Source organism: Condylura cristata, unplaced genomic scaffold (assembly GCF_000260355.1).
Source record: "Condylura cristata isolate star-nosed mole 26May11 unplaced genomic scaffold, ConCri1.0 scaffold00018, whole genome shotgun sequence".
Taxonomy (NCBI): Eukaryota; Metazoa; Chordata; class Mammalia; order Eulipotyphla; family Talpidae; genus Condylura; species Condylura cristata.
This window is the reverse complement of record NW_004567119.1, coordinates 38,610,581-38,624,235: the sequence shown is the minus strand read 5'-3', so window position 1 is coordinate 38,624,235 and position 13,655 is coordinate 38,610,581. Positions and strand designations below refer to the sequence as shown.

Below are 13,655 nucleotides of genomic sequence, written 5' to 3'. Positions count from 1 at the left end.
AGGGAGAGCTGTCTGTGATTCTTGGCAGAGGTCTAACTATGCTGAAGGTCGGCCACATGCACAGAACCAGGCTCCCAGAACACGCATCTGGATTGCTTTCCAGAATGACAGCCAAACCTCCGGCTTGGGGCCTCTGAGCTGAATTAACAGGGCTGGGCCATGGCCACAGGGACCCTTCATCATTGCTGGGCTATGGATGGGGATTCGGTGTGCTCCTAGGTCCAGCGGCAGCTCCTTTCTCCCTCCTCTCCTCTCCTGACTGTCCCTCCCCGCCCCCCGAACTTGGCCCGCTACTCCCACTCATTTGCTCTCTGGGTTCTTCGCTTACCTCATTTATTATTTTTAGGAAGATGAAAGAGGGGCCTGTTGTTTACGTATCTTCTGTGTAAGTCATGTACTGTGCAGAATGGTGAAGTCGCATGTACCAGCAACCTGGTCTTCTACCATGCTGTGCGCGAAGCTTCTTTACCCAGCCAGCTTTTCTCTGCACTCCGGAATTTATTCCAGGGCCCAAGAACTGCTAGCCTGCTACATGCTGACTGCGGGATCTGATGTACTGGAGTCACGGCTAACTGTGCTCTCTGTTCCAGGTAGTGAATGGGCTTGTTGCTGCTTAAAAGTGTTCGCACACAGACACATGCTCTGGAATGAACGTGATGGCTGTGCACAAGCCGGGAAGTCACGAATGTCCCCTGGTAATGGAATTGGTTGGTCCAATCTACTTGTTCCATTCTATTAGCATTGGCCATGGACTAGAATAACCAGCCCATAGAGACCCTTCCCGAAACCTCAGATCTCAAGAGGACCTAAGACTTCAACAAAGGGTTGTAGGTCTGCTTCCTCTGGGCCTCGGGCTCCCCATGTGGTCATGGGCCCCGACTGACAACATACCAGCTCTTTGGGATGAGGAGCATGATTTCATTATGGAATTGGCGCTTCAGAGGTGAAGCTGGAAAATCTTCTGGGTAACAGAAACTACGAAAAAGGCCTCCAGGTACCAGAGAAAAGTCTCTCATACCCACATGGCATGAGGATAGAGATGAAAGTGGAGTTAGTGGAGTTATAGTTGTTTGGGAGTGAAGAGGCAAGAAAATGAAGGGTAGCGTGACGGGGGGAGACAGTGAAAAGGAAAAACAAGCGGAGACAAACTGCAGAGTATCTCTTGCCCCAAAGAGGGAGAATGACCACCTTGGAAAAAGGAAAGTGGCCTCAAGCTCCAGGTGGCCCTGAGGGGGGCCGGGCCATCCTCTTTAGCACTGCACAGCTTGGCCAGGAAAGGAGATGAGGGAGGTCCCGGGGCAGCCTAGGAGAGGGTTATAGAGACGGGAAGGGACCACACTGAGGAACCGGAAGGAGTCCCTGGCTCTCGTCCTTCTTTGGTGTTGATATTGGGTCAAAGCTTTCAGCACAATCTGTCATTGCATGAGTGGACTTGCTGCCTAGGGAAGAATCTTAAAGACATCGACTTTAAAAATGTCTCATCTAATGTGTGAGCATTAGCAGATCGAGGTGGGACAATTTGGAAGTGATCAGTATGAGGAAGAGAGGCATAAAACAATCTGGTGGAATGTTCTACAGAAAGCAGCACTGAAAACAAGGGATGGCAAGGAGCTGGAGGAGGGCAGGGCACAGAGCAGGGGATTGGCTCCTGGGCCCGTCTCATGCAAGCACCGGGCTAGGACGGGGAGAAAGGTGCTGATGCTGGGGGGGGAGGGGGGGATGCGGCAGAAACGGCACCAGGCCTGATGTAGGCACACCCAAGGCCAAGGGCAGGCAGGCACAGCTCACGTGGCCATGCACCCCTGTAAGAGGCGCTCATGTAAGCTTACGCTCACCCAGCAGGGAGTGAAGCTTCTCCTGGGGAGAATTTATATACTTACCTTTCCAAAAGGTCAGAAAGACACACACCATGTCACACCCACAGAGCCCCGGGTGTCTACGCCCATCTCTTGGTTCCCATTTCACCTGGTCTTTGTACTTTGTTATTATTTTTTGGCCAGTAAAACAGGCACTGAAGTCACTTTCTGTTGTTGGGCACCAATGGGGTATTCGGGGTTCATTAGGTAAACCCTGGTCTGCTCCCTACTGATTCCTCCAAGAAGGTTTGTGCTTTTATACAAGAATATGTTACAAGCACGGGGCCCTCAGCTCTCCTGGGTCCCAGGTTAGACAAGACGGTCAGTTGCCTGTGTCACTGACTGGTCACCTAGAACACAGAGCTCTTGGACACTGACCACTATGAAGCTGTGAGAACCGTAAACTTTCATCTAGATGAAGAGCTCAACTATTTTCTCAGATTCCCTTTGGGCCAATCACCCCAATTTTATAATGTTTGTATTGTATGTCTGAAGCTTTTGTCTTCACTGTAGGGTTGGTGTTGGCTGGGGGTTCTGAGGTGCCTCCCTCTTAGTCCTCTAGGGGGAGATAGAGGAGTTGCAAACCTTGGGCTGGCCAACCTAGGCTTTCATTTGAGCAAAAGGTGTCCAGGGGGCTTTCGGGTTGACAGGAATTTCTTCTCCATTTGGCTGTGTTTCACAATGGCAAATAATGGCAACTGACTGAAGGGCCAGGATTTTCAATAACAACAAAAGTCCATTTCAAATTATCATACCTCTCTGTTTGGGGCTGAACCACCTGCTAAGTTAAATGGTGAATTTGAAGTTGCTTGGCAAGTGACTTAGGACTGGGGAGAGCAAACACTTTCCTATATCATAGTCTCTACAGAGGGGAGAGAAGAACTCAGGACCCAGTTTAAAGCTTGGAAATCAGAGTCTGTTAGGGTAAGAAAGCCGTGAGATTGTAGACCTGTCTCAATGTACAGCTTGAGAGCAACAGACCCACAGCTGCTAGATTAGAACTGGAATAGAAATAAGGGGGGTTCACAGTCGCTCCACTTTTGGGCACCTTCTGCCTTTGTACACGTGACACAGATTCCATGGCTGCTGGCGATGGGGTGGGTGGCTTTGGGCTCCTAGGTCCTCACTAGAAGGACCGGCTCTGGAGTCATTAGAAGGACCAGTTCTGGCCTCATTTACATGCTCCTGTTAGCCTTCAGGCCATTTCTTAACAAGCATCTCTGGCAGCTGCCTAACAGCAGAATACAGATGGTATAACTCAAGGGGTTTCCTAAATGAAGGAGCCCCCCATGCAACAAGAGCCGTGGCTAGTCATTCATCAAGAACTCTTTAGCTTTACTAACATGCTGCTCTACATGGGAGAGAAAACTGGGTGGTTGCTGTTAAGGGGGGTTTGATGGAGAAACTAATGATGTTAGGTCAGACTGTTTCCATTAGGAGAATCGACCATTAATAAGCTCTACTTCTTGCTGTTCTGAATCAACTTGAAATATATAATGTTTGAGATATTAGTTACTGCTTAAAACTGTAGGCTCAGGTACAGGCTTGGGATGGTGAGTGGGGAATGGAAGGGGAGGACTTGGCATTTCTCCTTCATTCTGGAATGATAAAATGTTACAGGATTATGGGGACTGGGTCTTATATAAACTTTGACCCTGTCAGGTCCTGGAACTTTTCTTTTCCTCAGTAAATAACTAACCATTTTAGGCAATTGGAATGACAGGTTTCCCCAAGTGCTCCAACTGTACATGGGGGGCTCACAGAGAGAGACCTGAGGGTCTGCTCACACTTCCCAGGGGTCCTGGTTCCTAGGTTAAGGAGCATCCATGAGTGCTTTGTATCATGCGCTAGTAAAATAAGATCCTTGAGGAGGGAGGAAACCTAAGAGACAGCGAAGCACGAGTGTGGGCCTGTGGCACTGTGCCCTGCAGGTCGGACACTGCAGCCATATCCAGGCGCTCCCTGAGGAGGCCCTTGTCCCCTCCACAGCAGAAAATAGACTCTCTAGGCGGGCGTCAGTGCTTAGCACTTGAAATTGCCCGGGAGGTGGCTGCCCACTAGTGTGCTGATGGAGGTGACCGTCATAGGCGGTTGCAGGAAAGGAGCCATGTAGTGCAAATGGGGCCTGAGGGTAGCCCAGAGGGAGAGCCAGCCTGGGTCACTGAGTATTTCAGGGGCGCTGGACTGGGGCAGGAAGTTCAGATGTGAACAAATCTTTATTCTGCAAAATGACTTCCACTGTGTTCTTATCAGCAAGGGCTAGGATAGGGAGAGCCCCTGGGAGTGTCTCTGGCCACGCTGCTTCCCCCGGGTCCCGGCTGTAAAGTCCATGACTACGGAAGATGTTTTAGCCTTTTCATCCATCCCTTCGAGGATGAGGCAATTGCTTAGAAAACCATAGCATTTCCATTTCAGATTCAACTCAGTTATCCTCTTAAACCAAAGGCAGCATTTATTCCTAAAGGGCTTTGGGTTGATGAACTGGGGGTGCCTCATCTCTTCTTGAGGACACTGCATATGCAGTGAGACGTGGGGGGGCAGACTGCTCACCCCCACCTGGCAGGCACTGGGAGGGCAGGCACACACAGAGAAAGGGAATCTTTCCATACCTTCATCTCTTCCTCCATCTCTGACATTTTCCGCTCCAGAGCGCGCCGCTCCTGTTTAAGAACAAGAAGACTGCTGAACACCCCGTGGGCTTAACAGGGGAGTCAGGGCTGCAGCCCAGCTTCCCGGAGACCAGCAGCTTCCCGACTCACACGAGCCCTTCCCAGGAGACGTGAGTGTTCTGGTTTGCTGCTGCCACTTGTGGGGTAGATAAGAGCCGTGATCTAAGTCTCCTATCAGACAGTCCGAAGATACCATGTGCAACGTGCAATGGGCAAACGAAATAAGACCAGGGCACTCTGAGCTACTCTGTGAGGTTGAAGATTTCATGGGATTTGAAATGATTGCAAGTGGCCAGGACAGCTGCTCTCTGTCACTACAAAGGGCATCATTATCTTCAGTCACAGCCCCCCACATTTCTAGGAGCCGCTTCACTCATGCTGGGAGTAGGTGGTGGGTAGGGGAGTAGCCATCACTGTCCTGCCCCACCTGTCCCTTTCTCTCTCCAACAAACAAGTCCTGATTTGGCCTGAACCCAGTAAAGATTCCTTGATTAAGTGAGATACCAAGGAGGTCCTGTGACAGGTCAAGGGGAATAAAATACAGAACGTAGCTGTTCTCCAAACCAAACAGATAATAACAGGAGAAATGGGAACACATCCTTAGGGCCAAATCAAAGCTGGGGTTCATGGGAGCGCTCCACTCCAAGACTGTCAAGTCCCACGAAACTATTCTGAACTCAGTCGGGAGGGCAGCCGTGGAACCAGAAACCCTGCCCTCAGCCAGAGGGAGGCTGCCAGCTGGGATTTCAAGTCATCAGACCTAAGCCAGTGGCAGAGGGTCCTGCTGCTGAAGCTTCTCTGCCCCAAGTGATGGGAAGGGTAAAGAGACCTTGCACGTGGAGGGTGTGCGATGATCCTCAGTATACCACAAGGCAGTGCGAGTGTGCGTGTCTGCGTGTGTGTGTGTACCGTGGCCTGCAGGCAGAACAAATAGGATAGGGGCGGGCCCTCCCGCCTGACACTAAATGCTAAAAAGTACAGCCCACTTGAGGAAGCCAAAGGACTGGCCATCGAAATGCTGCCCAGGGTCAGGCAAAAAGAATTTCTGGTCAAGCTCGGAGAGGAATGCGGCAGAACTCCCCCTTCCCAAGATGAACTTTTTCCGCTGGCACAGACAACAAAGTTAGAGAGGCCCAGAAAGAGCTGAACAGAGGGAAAGAGCCGCATGCCTACCCGCTTCTCCAGCTCCAGCATTGATGAGCGGTCAGAGGTCTTCTCTTGCTTCTGCTCGTGCAAATGAAAGGAAAACAGTTGTTACTTAAGTCATCTCCGGGCCAGGAGGGTCCAGCCCGAGCAGCACGACAGCAGGTGTCCAGAAGCAGACACGAGGGCTGTGGGCTGTCTCGGCAGCAGGTGCCCTTGGCAGTAGCTTCTGGTAGCTTTCTAAGCCTAACATTATCACCTCTTTGGGTTTATAGGATTCCCACTGGGGAGGGTGGTAACGTTCCCTGGAATTAGAAACAGTCACAAGTACCACCACACCCCTTAGAACACACGTGCAAACACGCGCCCGGCCTGGGGCCAGCTCCCTGACACCTCGTGCCCAACGCCCTTTTTTGGGGTGAACGCGTCGCAGCCTAGAGGACGTCAAGTGCGGCTGGCGTACTCAGAAGGCCAGGGCCTCATGAGCAAGCCCTCTCTCCACTCATGCTGGGGCTCGGGCCGCTGGTGTTCATGAGCAGGCAGGCCTGCAGGGTTCTCAGAGCCCATTCATAGGAGTGACCTGAGAGGAACACAAAAGTCCCACCTTTACCTGTCTAATACACCGGACTTCCAGTTGAGCTTTCACTGGAATAAAATCTTGATTTTAGATTATCCTTGACTTTCAATATAAATGTTGCACAGGGTCTAGAAACATCAGCCACCACAGCCCAAAAGTAGGATAACTTCAGATAATGACTCTTTAAACAGGCCTAGAAATAAATCCTTTAGCATTACAGCAGCAAAATTACTATTTCCAGCTCCAGCCCTGGGCTTTGACATCCTGATCTGAAGGTCATGGCCATCTGCCTTTATACTGCATCTGCTGTGATGCAAAAGGAAAAGGCAGTAGCCCTGTGGCTGGTTCACACCCTCGTCTTTTCTAAGCCTGAGAAATGTGAACGCTGTGATGACTTCACTGGTTTCATTTATGCAAAGTGAACTTAAAAAGATCACGCATGCAAAGAACCAGCTAAATTAGAGGACACGCTTAGCCCCCTTAGAGAGGGGATGGATCTCCTGTGAAAACGTTATGTATTTTGTTGTGTGTCTATGCAGTTAATGTCTCCACATAAATGTGAGGCCGACGGGCCTGCCTCCCTCCACTGGCCTCCCAAACAACTCCATTTTTGGTAAATATCAGAGACCACTATTTCTTCTGAGTTTTAATAACTCGTATTTGGCCAAGCAGTATATTCGACACACCCGGCAAAGCAGTTGGCTCAGTGAGGGGAAAGGCTGCTTGTTTCCAATGCCCTTTTGCGCAAGTCAGTGTCAGCAGTTTGGGAGAAAAGCTTGGGCTGGTGGAAAAGCCGAGAACCCCTAATGGTCAAGAGACACAGTTAAAAGCCTCTGCTGAGGAGAGAGTGGGGAACAGGTGAACCTCACATCACTGATCGCAACTTTTCTATAAAATAGCCCCCATAACACCCGATGAGAGCCAGCTGAAGATCTGTTATTTGTTAACACTGCCAACTCACGGCACTATTCGGGACAAACATTAGCCTCAGAGCGCTTTTGAGGGTCTACTGTGACCCAGACATTTTACCTGGCTCAGTATTCAGGGGTTGACAGAGGTTTATTTAGCCCACCCTCCTCCTTCTGGCAGGATTGTATCTAAGTGTGCGCATATTTTTCTTTTCAGTTAAGACAACCCCTCTTCTTGGTTCACTTTAAGCCCAACTGTCATCTGGTTGTAGCCGGTCTTAGCAATCCCCAGTGCAAGAGCCATGCTCGGCATTTTTACTGAGCAGGAGGGGTGCCTCTTCCAAACTGACCGGAAGCTCCCAGGACAGGCCATCTGTTTCGTGCCTGAGCAAACCCTTCTCTGGAAAGTCTGGGTGTCCTGGCTGTCCTGCCGGGGTTGTGCCCTGGTCTGTATGGCTATTTTCCAACTGTGGGGAACCCCTTGCTCATTTCAGGCCAGAGAAGTTACGACAAGATGTTCAGAGGGTACTTAACTCCACGGACCCCCACCCCTCACACACTCAGCGACCTTCAATCCTAGCATTTCAGTCCCGTGCTCTTGGATTCTATTGCATGTATGGGTGGAATTGCCAGCCACCTCTGGTTTTCATTTATGTCCTCCCAGTAAAGAATCATTTTTACCTCAGTTCAGCTTTTTAAATTCTTATTCCCCAGGCACTCTGGGAAAGCAATAACTCAATAGACTTTCTGTTAACTCAGCAATAACTTTAGACAGCACTTGCTTTAGTTTTTCAGCTGCAGGGTGCGTTTCACTGGGATGAGGTTATTACTACCTCCAGCTCCTGCTAAAGTGTCACCTAATTAAATCAGGCCTGGCAGGACGAGGAACTGCATGATCTGGTCTTTCTGTTGCTAATGTTCCTCACTCCTAGGCTGAAAGACACTGGAGACTCAGGGAGGTCACATATGCTACAGAAGATCTTAGCTTCAGGGGCTCTCCCTGGTGACGCAGCACTGTAAGCTGGCCACAGCTGCTTTAGTGTGAGTTCGATTACCAGCCCTGGAGGTGATCCAGATGGTGCGGCAGACCTCTCCTGACCTGTCCGCCGCTCCCCTCAGCAGTGTACTTCATTGATCTGCCTGCTTTGCTCCCCACTCTGTCTCTGGTGAAGCCTCCCACCGCCCCTGCACCTCTGGCCTGTACCCCAGCTCTGTATGCAGAAATAAATCAGTCTTTAGCTTTGGGACTCAATCCTGTGTTCAAACAATACCTTTGTCCTTGATTTATTACATGATCAAATCGTACCACTTATTTCTATAGGCCTAACTTGCTGCCTCTCTGTACTAGGTTTGAGAGGATCTTGCTTATCCTTTGCTAAGGGTGATGTGTAGATAAACCAAACTGAGACGTGATGACTAAGACAAGAAACACCATCTTGGATACGCTGGTTTACACTTTTCTACTAACATAAAAAGCAGGTAATCTACACACTAGCATTCAGTCCATCAGAAATTGTTCACTGAACTATTTTAAAATTTCAACCAAATGCTGACTAAACTCTAGAATAAAATTAGAATCTATGAGACTTCTTAGCACCCTGTCTCTCAGAAGGGCCAGTCCTGATTCGCACTTCCCGCCCCCCAGATCCCTGGTTTACTTGTTCCCTCGTGTCCTCCCGTGCCCCATCATTTTCCTTCTTCCTCCTTACCTGGGCCATCTTTTCAAGCTTGGATTTTACATCTGCTAGCTCTAGCTGGGCTTCCTGAAGTTTGGTTTTCAGCTTTTGGTTTTCAGTCAGGGCACTCTCGTAGAGCTGGGGCAGGGGAAAGAGAATTAGGTCACCTACTGGGCAGGGCTCCCAGGATCACCCACACAATCCCATCATGTGAGGATGCCCAGGCTCATCCCCAAACCCTCACTGGAGGGTAGCTGGGGAAGAAGGAGTCTCAGAAACAGGGCAGTTCAGTCAATTGGTCCCTTGTACTTTAAATTAACGAAGTCCCATGTGCTGAGCCCACAGAGAACGATGCTCCATCTCAGTAACGGTAATCCATTAACACAGTCATTCCATTTTCTCCCGCAGGTATTTGCAATGCTTAAAAACTATGGCTCCCCACACAAGAGAGAATTCTCTCTTTAGAATCAGCCTAGCTTATATATTGATTTTAGTCAAGTTCTACTTAACAAAACATTTTCTTCACAAAAGTGTTTTTTTCCTGGCCTCTCAGGCATTTAAAAGGGAATGTTTCAAGCCCGCCCTTGGAGCTGGGCACTCTTCTGTAAGAACTAAAGGCAACGAACTTTAAACTTTATTTAAACCTCCTCCAAACCCAGACTGTTGTTATTATTTACTGTCACCAAGAAGTATGGAGTTGATATTCATGGGGCTTCATTAGAAGCATAGATCTGTTAAACATACCAGTTTTCCCAAAGACTCTCTGGGCTCAGACAGATAATTCTAAACGCTTACTTTTATCTCTAAATATCTGACTCTAGGCATATACTTACTGTACAAAAACCAATATATGAATGAGGCTTCATTTAGATGGTAGAAGAGTGGTGGCAAATTCTGAAAAGAATTTGTTGTCACCATTTATCACATAACTGTCTTTTCTTCTGCTTCCCCAGGCATTACACTCATTTTTCTGTCCTAGGGAAAGGGTTCAAAGGTTTATGTGCTGTAACCCAAGAACAGGAAACTGAAAAGAGACCCTACTTTTTTATAATCCCTGTTGCTGTCCTCTTCTACCCGGCTGGATAGGCTGGCGAGACGGGCCTCCCGGGCCTCCCGGCGCGCTCTGGCTGAGGCCCGCTCACTGTAGGAATCGCTGGTTGCAGAGTTACTGCCTCCTGATTCCAACCTGTGGGCATAAATTAAGAGTAAAATTTGAGAACAAAGAAGAGATGGAACGTTGAGTTTAAGAGTGGTTTGCTCCTTTCCTACGCAGCACTCGAGTGCTCTGGCCTGAGACAGCGCCAGTGTCCCTGCAGCTCCCTCAGCAGCGTCCCAGGCCTTTGGGCTGAGCTGTGCCAGCCTTGAGAAGGGCTTGTTACTTGCCAAGAATGAAGACGACTTGAAAAGTCGGGGGTTTGGACCCACGCGCTGACTTAAATCTTAAAGCTTTTCAAATTAGTTTAGGGTTGAAGAGTTTCCCTTATGAGCATGCTTTCAAAAGCAAGTATTTCTTGGATCTCAGTGGCTCTTGGAAAATGATTCCAATGAACTGTCAATGAATCAGAAACATATGGACTTGGAGAGCTGAGCTGGAGAATGAATGGGGGTTGGGGGGGAGCAATGAGGACAAAGCATATTTGCTCTTCAGGTACACTGCAGGTTTGGGGAAACACAGACATTTCAGGGGTACCACCACCGTGCCAAAACACTTTCTTTTCTACCCTTTTATTTAGATTCCATTCAATACCTCAAGACTAATATGCCTACGATTAAATTCCTCTATATTTCAGCAAGTGAGTTCTTAGAGCTGATGGTGGTCTCATTTCCAGTGGGAACTGCCGTCCATGTGATGACCTGCTGAAGAGTACAGCTGTCATTCAGGCCCTTAGTATTGGTTTAAACTTTTCACTTTGCTCTTTCCCAACTAAAACGTAGCACGTTGAGACTGCTCTGTATGAACCAGACCCGAGCTGAGATGGTTTGAAGAATCCCAGCTGTGGACCTTCCATCTGATGCCTCTGCCCTGTGGTGACTGTGGCCAAGGCTGGGGCTTCTCACTTACATGTGAGAAGAGTTAATGAAGCAACAGGGTGTTGCACGACAAGAGAGACACTAGTAGATACGTTGTTCTTAAATGCCAAGTCCTTAACATTCTTTTAAAAGAATTACAAATGGAAGTATCATTATTAACTTTCCCAATTACAGAAGCAATGCATATTTGTAGAGAAATTTAAATAATGCCAAAGTGTTTAAAATAGACAGTGAAATTCACCCTTTACTCCTGTTCCCTCAAAATAACAGTTTGGTTATATCCTAGCTGGATGTTAAACACAAACATGTGAAAATATTTCTGTAAATAAAATAATACATACTGTTGTCTAAGTCCTACACTGTAACACTATGATCGTGGGTACCTTACCATGTGAATAAAAATGGATTTCTCACTCTTTTCTCTCTCTCTCTCTCTTTAAATGACTGAATTCTCTTGCACTGTACCGCTGTTAGAACAACTTAACCTTCCCTTTGACAGACACATTTGAATTTTCTAGCTTCTGTAAATGATGCTACAATGCAATTTCTTAGGACAAAACCTGAGAAGTAGAACTGTTTAGGCAGGGAGTAGAAACTTTCCTCCAGGAAGGTTAATCCTTTTTAATCCAATAGGACACATGTAAGATTTCCCTGTCATTAATTTTAATGTTTTAAAGTTAGGTAGTTCCGAATCTTTGGTTATTTAGCTATGTTTCTGAATTGTCCATGCATAGCATTTGTTAATCTTTCTTGTTATATCAGAGAAGGCGCCCATATAGTGGGCTCTTTAAAATTAGCATAGGTTACAGGTTCTCTCCCCCGCCCCTATTTCTTGATACCGTTTATAGCATCTTTTACTAGCAGAGATTTATATTATCAGTTTTTACCTTTATGGCATATTACTTGGGGAGAGCTTTCTTATATAAAGATTATAAGTATTCTACTACTTTGTCATATGATATATTTCTTTTAAAAACTGTAATCTATCCCAAATCTGTTTTTTGTTGCTCTGCTTTCTGGTATGGCTTAGACTCTATTTTCCCTAATAGTTAATTGCCCCAAAGAGCACTTATGGAAGAACAACAGGGCTATTGAAAGGTCACCTTCCACAAAAGATATTGTGGTTCTTATCCATTGTGTCTCCATCAATCTTTTGATTTATCTTGCAATAGTACCCCACAGTTTTAATAACTACAATTTTATAGCATATTCTGAAGCCTTTAGGGAAAGTCTTCTTTTACCAGTTGGCCATTAATAATGTAATAGACTTCACCAAAAATCAACTACAGCAAAAATACCATTCTACCCCTTTTGCAAAGCTAATTTTTTTGTTAGGCTAGTCGTAAATGAATGCTCTTCGACTGGTGCTTGGTGGCAGTGTGAGCCCAAGAAGACACATGCATACTTGTAAACTGTAAAATATATTAACATAGAACGATTTCAATTACCACACAAACTATGAGACATTTGCCCTACGCTATCCCGGAACTACACCTTCCCCCAATTTCCTCTTAACTTTTCCGTCAGAGGAATAGTGATGAGAGATGAGAAATTTTGGCTCCACAGTGTCTCCTATTTTTATTTTGTTTTCAGGAAGATCAATTAGTTTTGTAGTCTTGTATGCTAGTGAAAAATTACAGAGGATCATTCCCCAGACTGATGATATGGCTTGAATTTTTCAGCAATTGCAAAATAGGTCTTTAGTTCATTGACTTTAGTTCTTATTAATGAGCACTACTCTAGACTCTAGATATAAGGGGTAGTGTAGGATCCACTATCAATATCTAAACTGAGTCTCAGGCATCTTCTCTGCACTGAAGTTTGCCAGAAGCATCAGATTAGGTTGGCTGCCTCTTGCCTCTGCTCAAATGACCAACCCACATTTCTCTCTTGGCGCTTATTATTATTACATCTTATTCAAGTCAGTTGTCTCATTTGGCATTCATGAACTAAGAGCCTTATTCATATTGTTTCCCCTAGATCACACCCAGGGCCTGGCACACTAGTGCTTTAGAAAATTAACGTAGTGTTCATATAAAAAATGAGGTGCAAAATGGAGACTCTACAAGCGGGAAGTGAAGCTGGAAAGTTACTGTGTTACTTTAGGCAGGAGATCAATCTGAATTATTGTGGTGGGTGGAAATGAAAATGGAGGAACGGTGTGAGAAATACTCCTAAACCAGACCAAGTTTAACTAGACATGCATTTACTCACGAGTACCAAGCATGCATATAACACAGGGGAGCGTTCTTACCTAGAAAGTCTTTCATGCTAGAGAAAGGAGGAGACAAAAACAAAAACAAAAAACAGCATTAGTAAGGGATTGATTTTTACTATTTCCATTTATAAACACTTTTTAAAAATCAGATGTCTCTAGTTAATTAACAGAGGCGGGCAAATTAAGAAAAGCATTGCAATTGGACCAAGGCTGCTTAGCTCTAGTTCATACTTCTCTGCATTCCATGATTCGCCAGGCTGGAGAGCATCTTTTTAAACTGGAAGTCAGCAAAATATAAACGATAAAAGTTTCTGTGCCCCTTGCCCCCCCTTTTCCTGGTGCCCTAGAAGTGAGTGCCATTTTTGTGACATTCAGCCTCACTGGCCCTCAATATTCATTCTATTAATTTTCTTCAGTCCACAAACCACCAACTCCACCCTTTGCGAACAATGCAATTCACAAATATTAAAACTCATAGCTTCGCTGGAAAAGATCATGCTTAGTGAGATAAGCCAGAAAGAGAAAGAAAAATACCGGATGGTTTCACTCATAGCAGGAGTATAATGGACCAGGTGAG

General features: G+C 46.6%; 1 protein-coding gene across 5 annotated transcripts in view; it reads right to left on the bottom strand.

Moving 5' to 3' along the window:
* Positions 1-13,655, bottom strand: part of PPP1R12B (protein phosphatase 1, regulatory subunit 12B) — a 169,833-nt gene that overhangs the window by 11,531 nt on the left and 144,647 nt on the right. For all 5 annotated transcript variants that reach the window (XM_012726845.1, XM_012726844.1, XM_012726847.1 and 2 more), the window contains 5 exons: positions 13,115-13,131; positions 9,871-10,015; positions 8,863-8,967; positions 5,699-5,749; positions 4,466-4,516 (listed from right to left, as the gene is read on the bottom strand). In XM_012726845.1, coding sequence (XP_012582299.1) covers positions 4,466-4,516; positions 5,699-5,749; positions 8,863-8,967; positions 9,871-10,015; positions 13,115-13,131 — 369 coding nt within the window. The remainder of the gene's footprint in view (positions 1-4,465; positions 4,517-5,698; positions 5,750-8,862; positions 8,968-9,870; positions 10,016-13,114; positions 13,132-13,655) is intronic.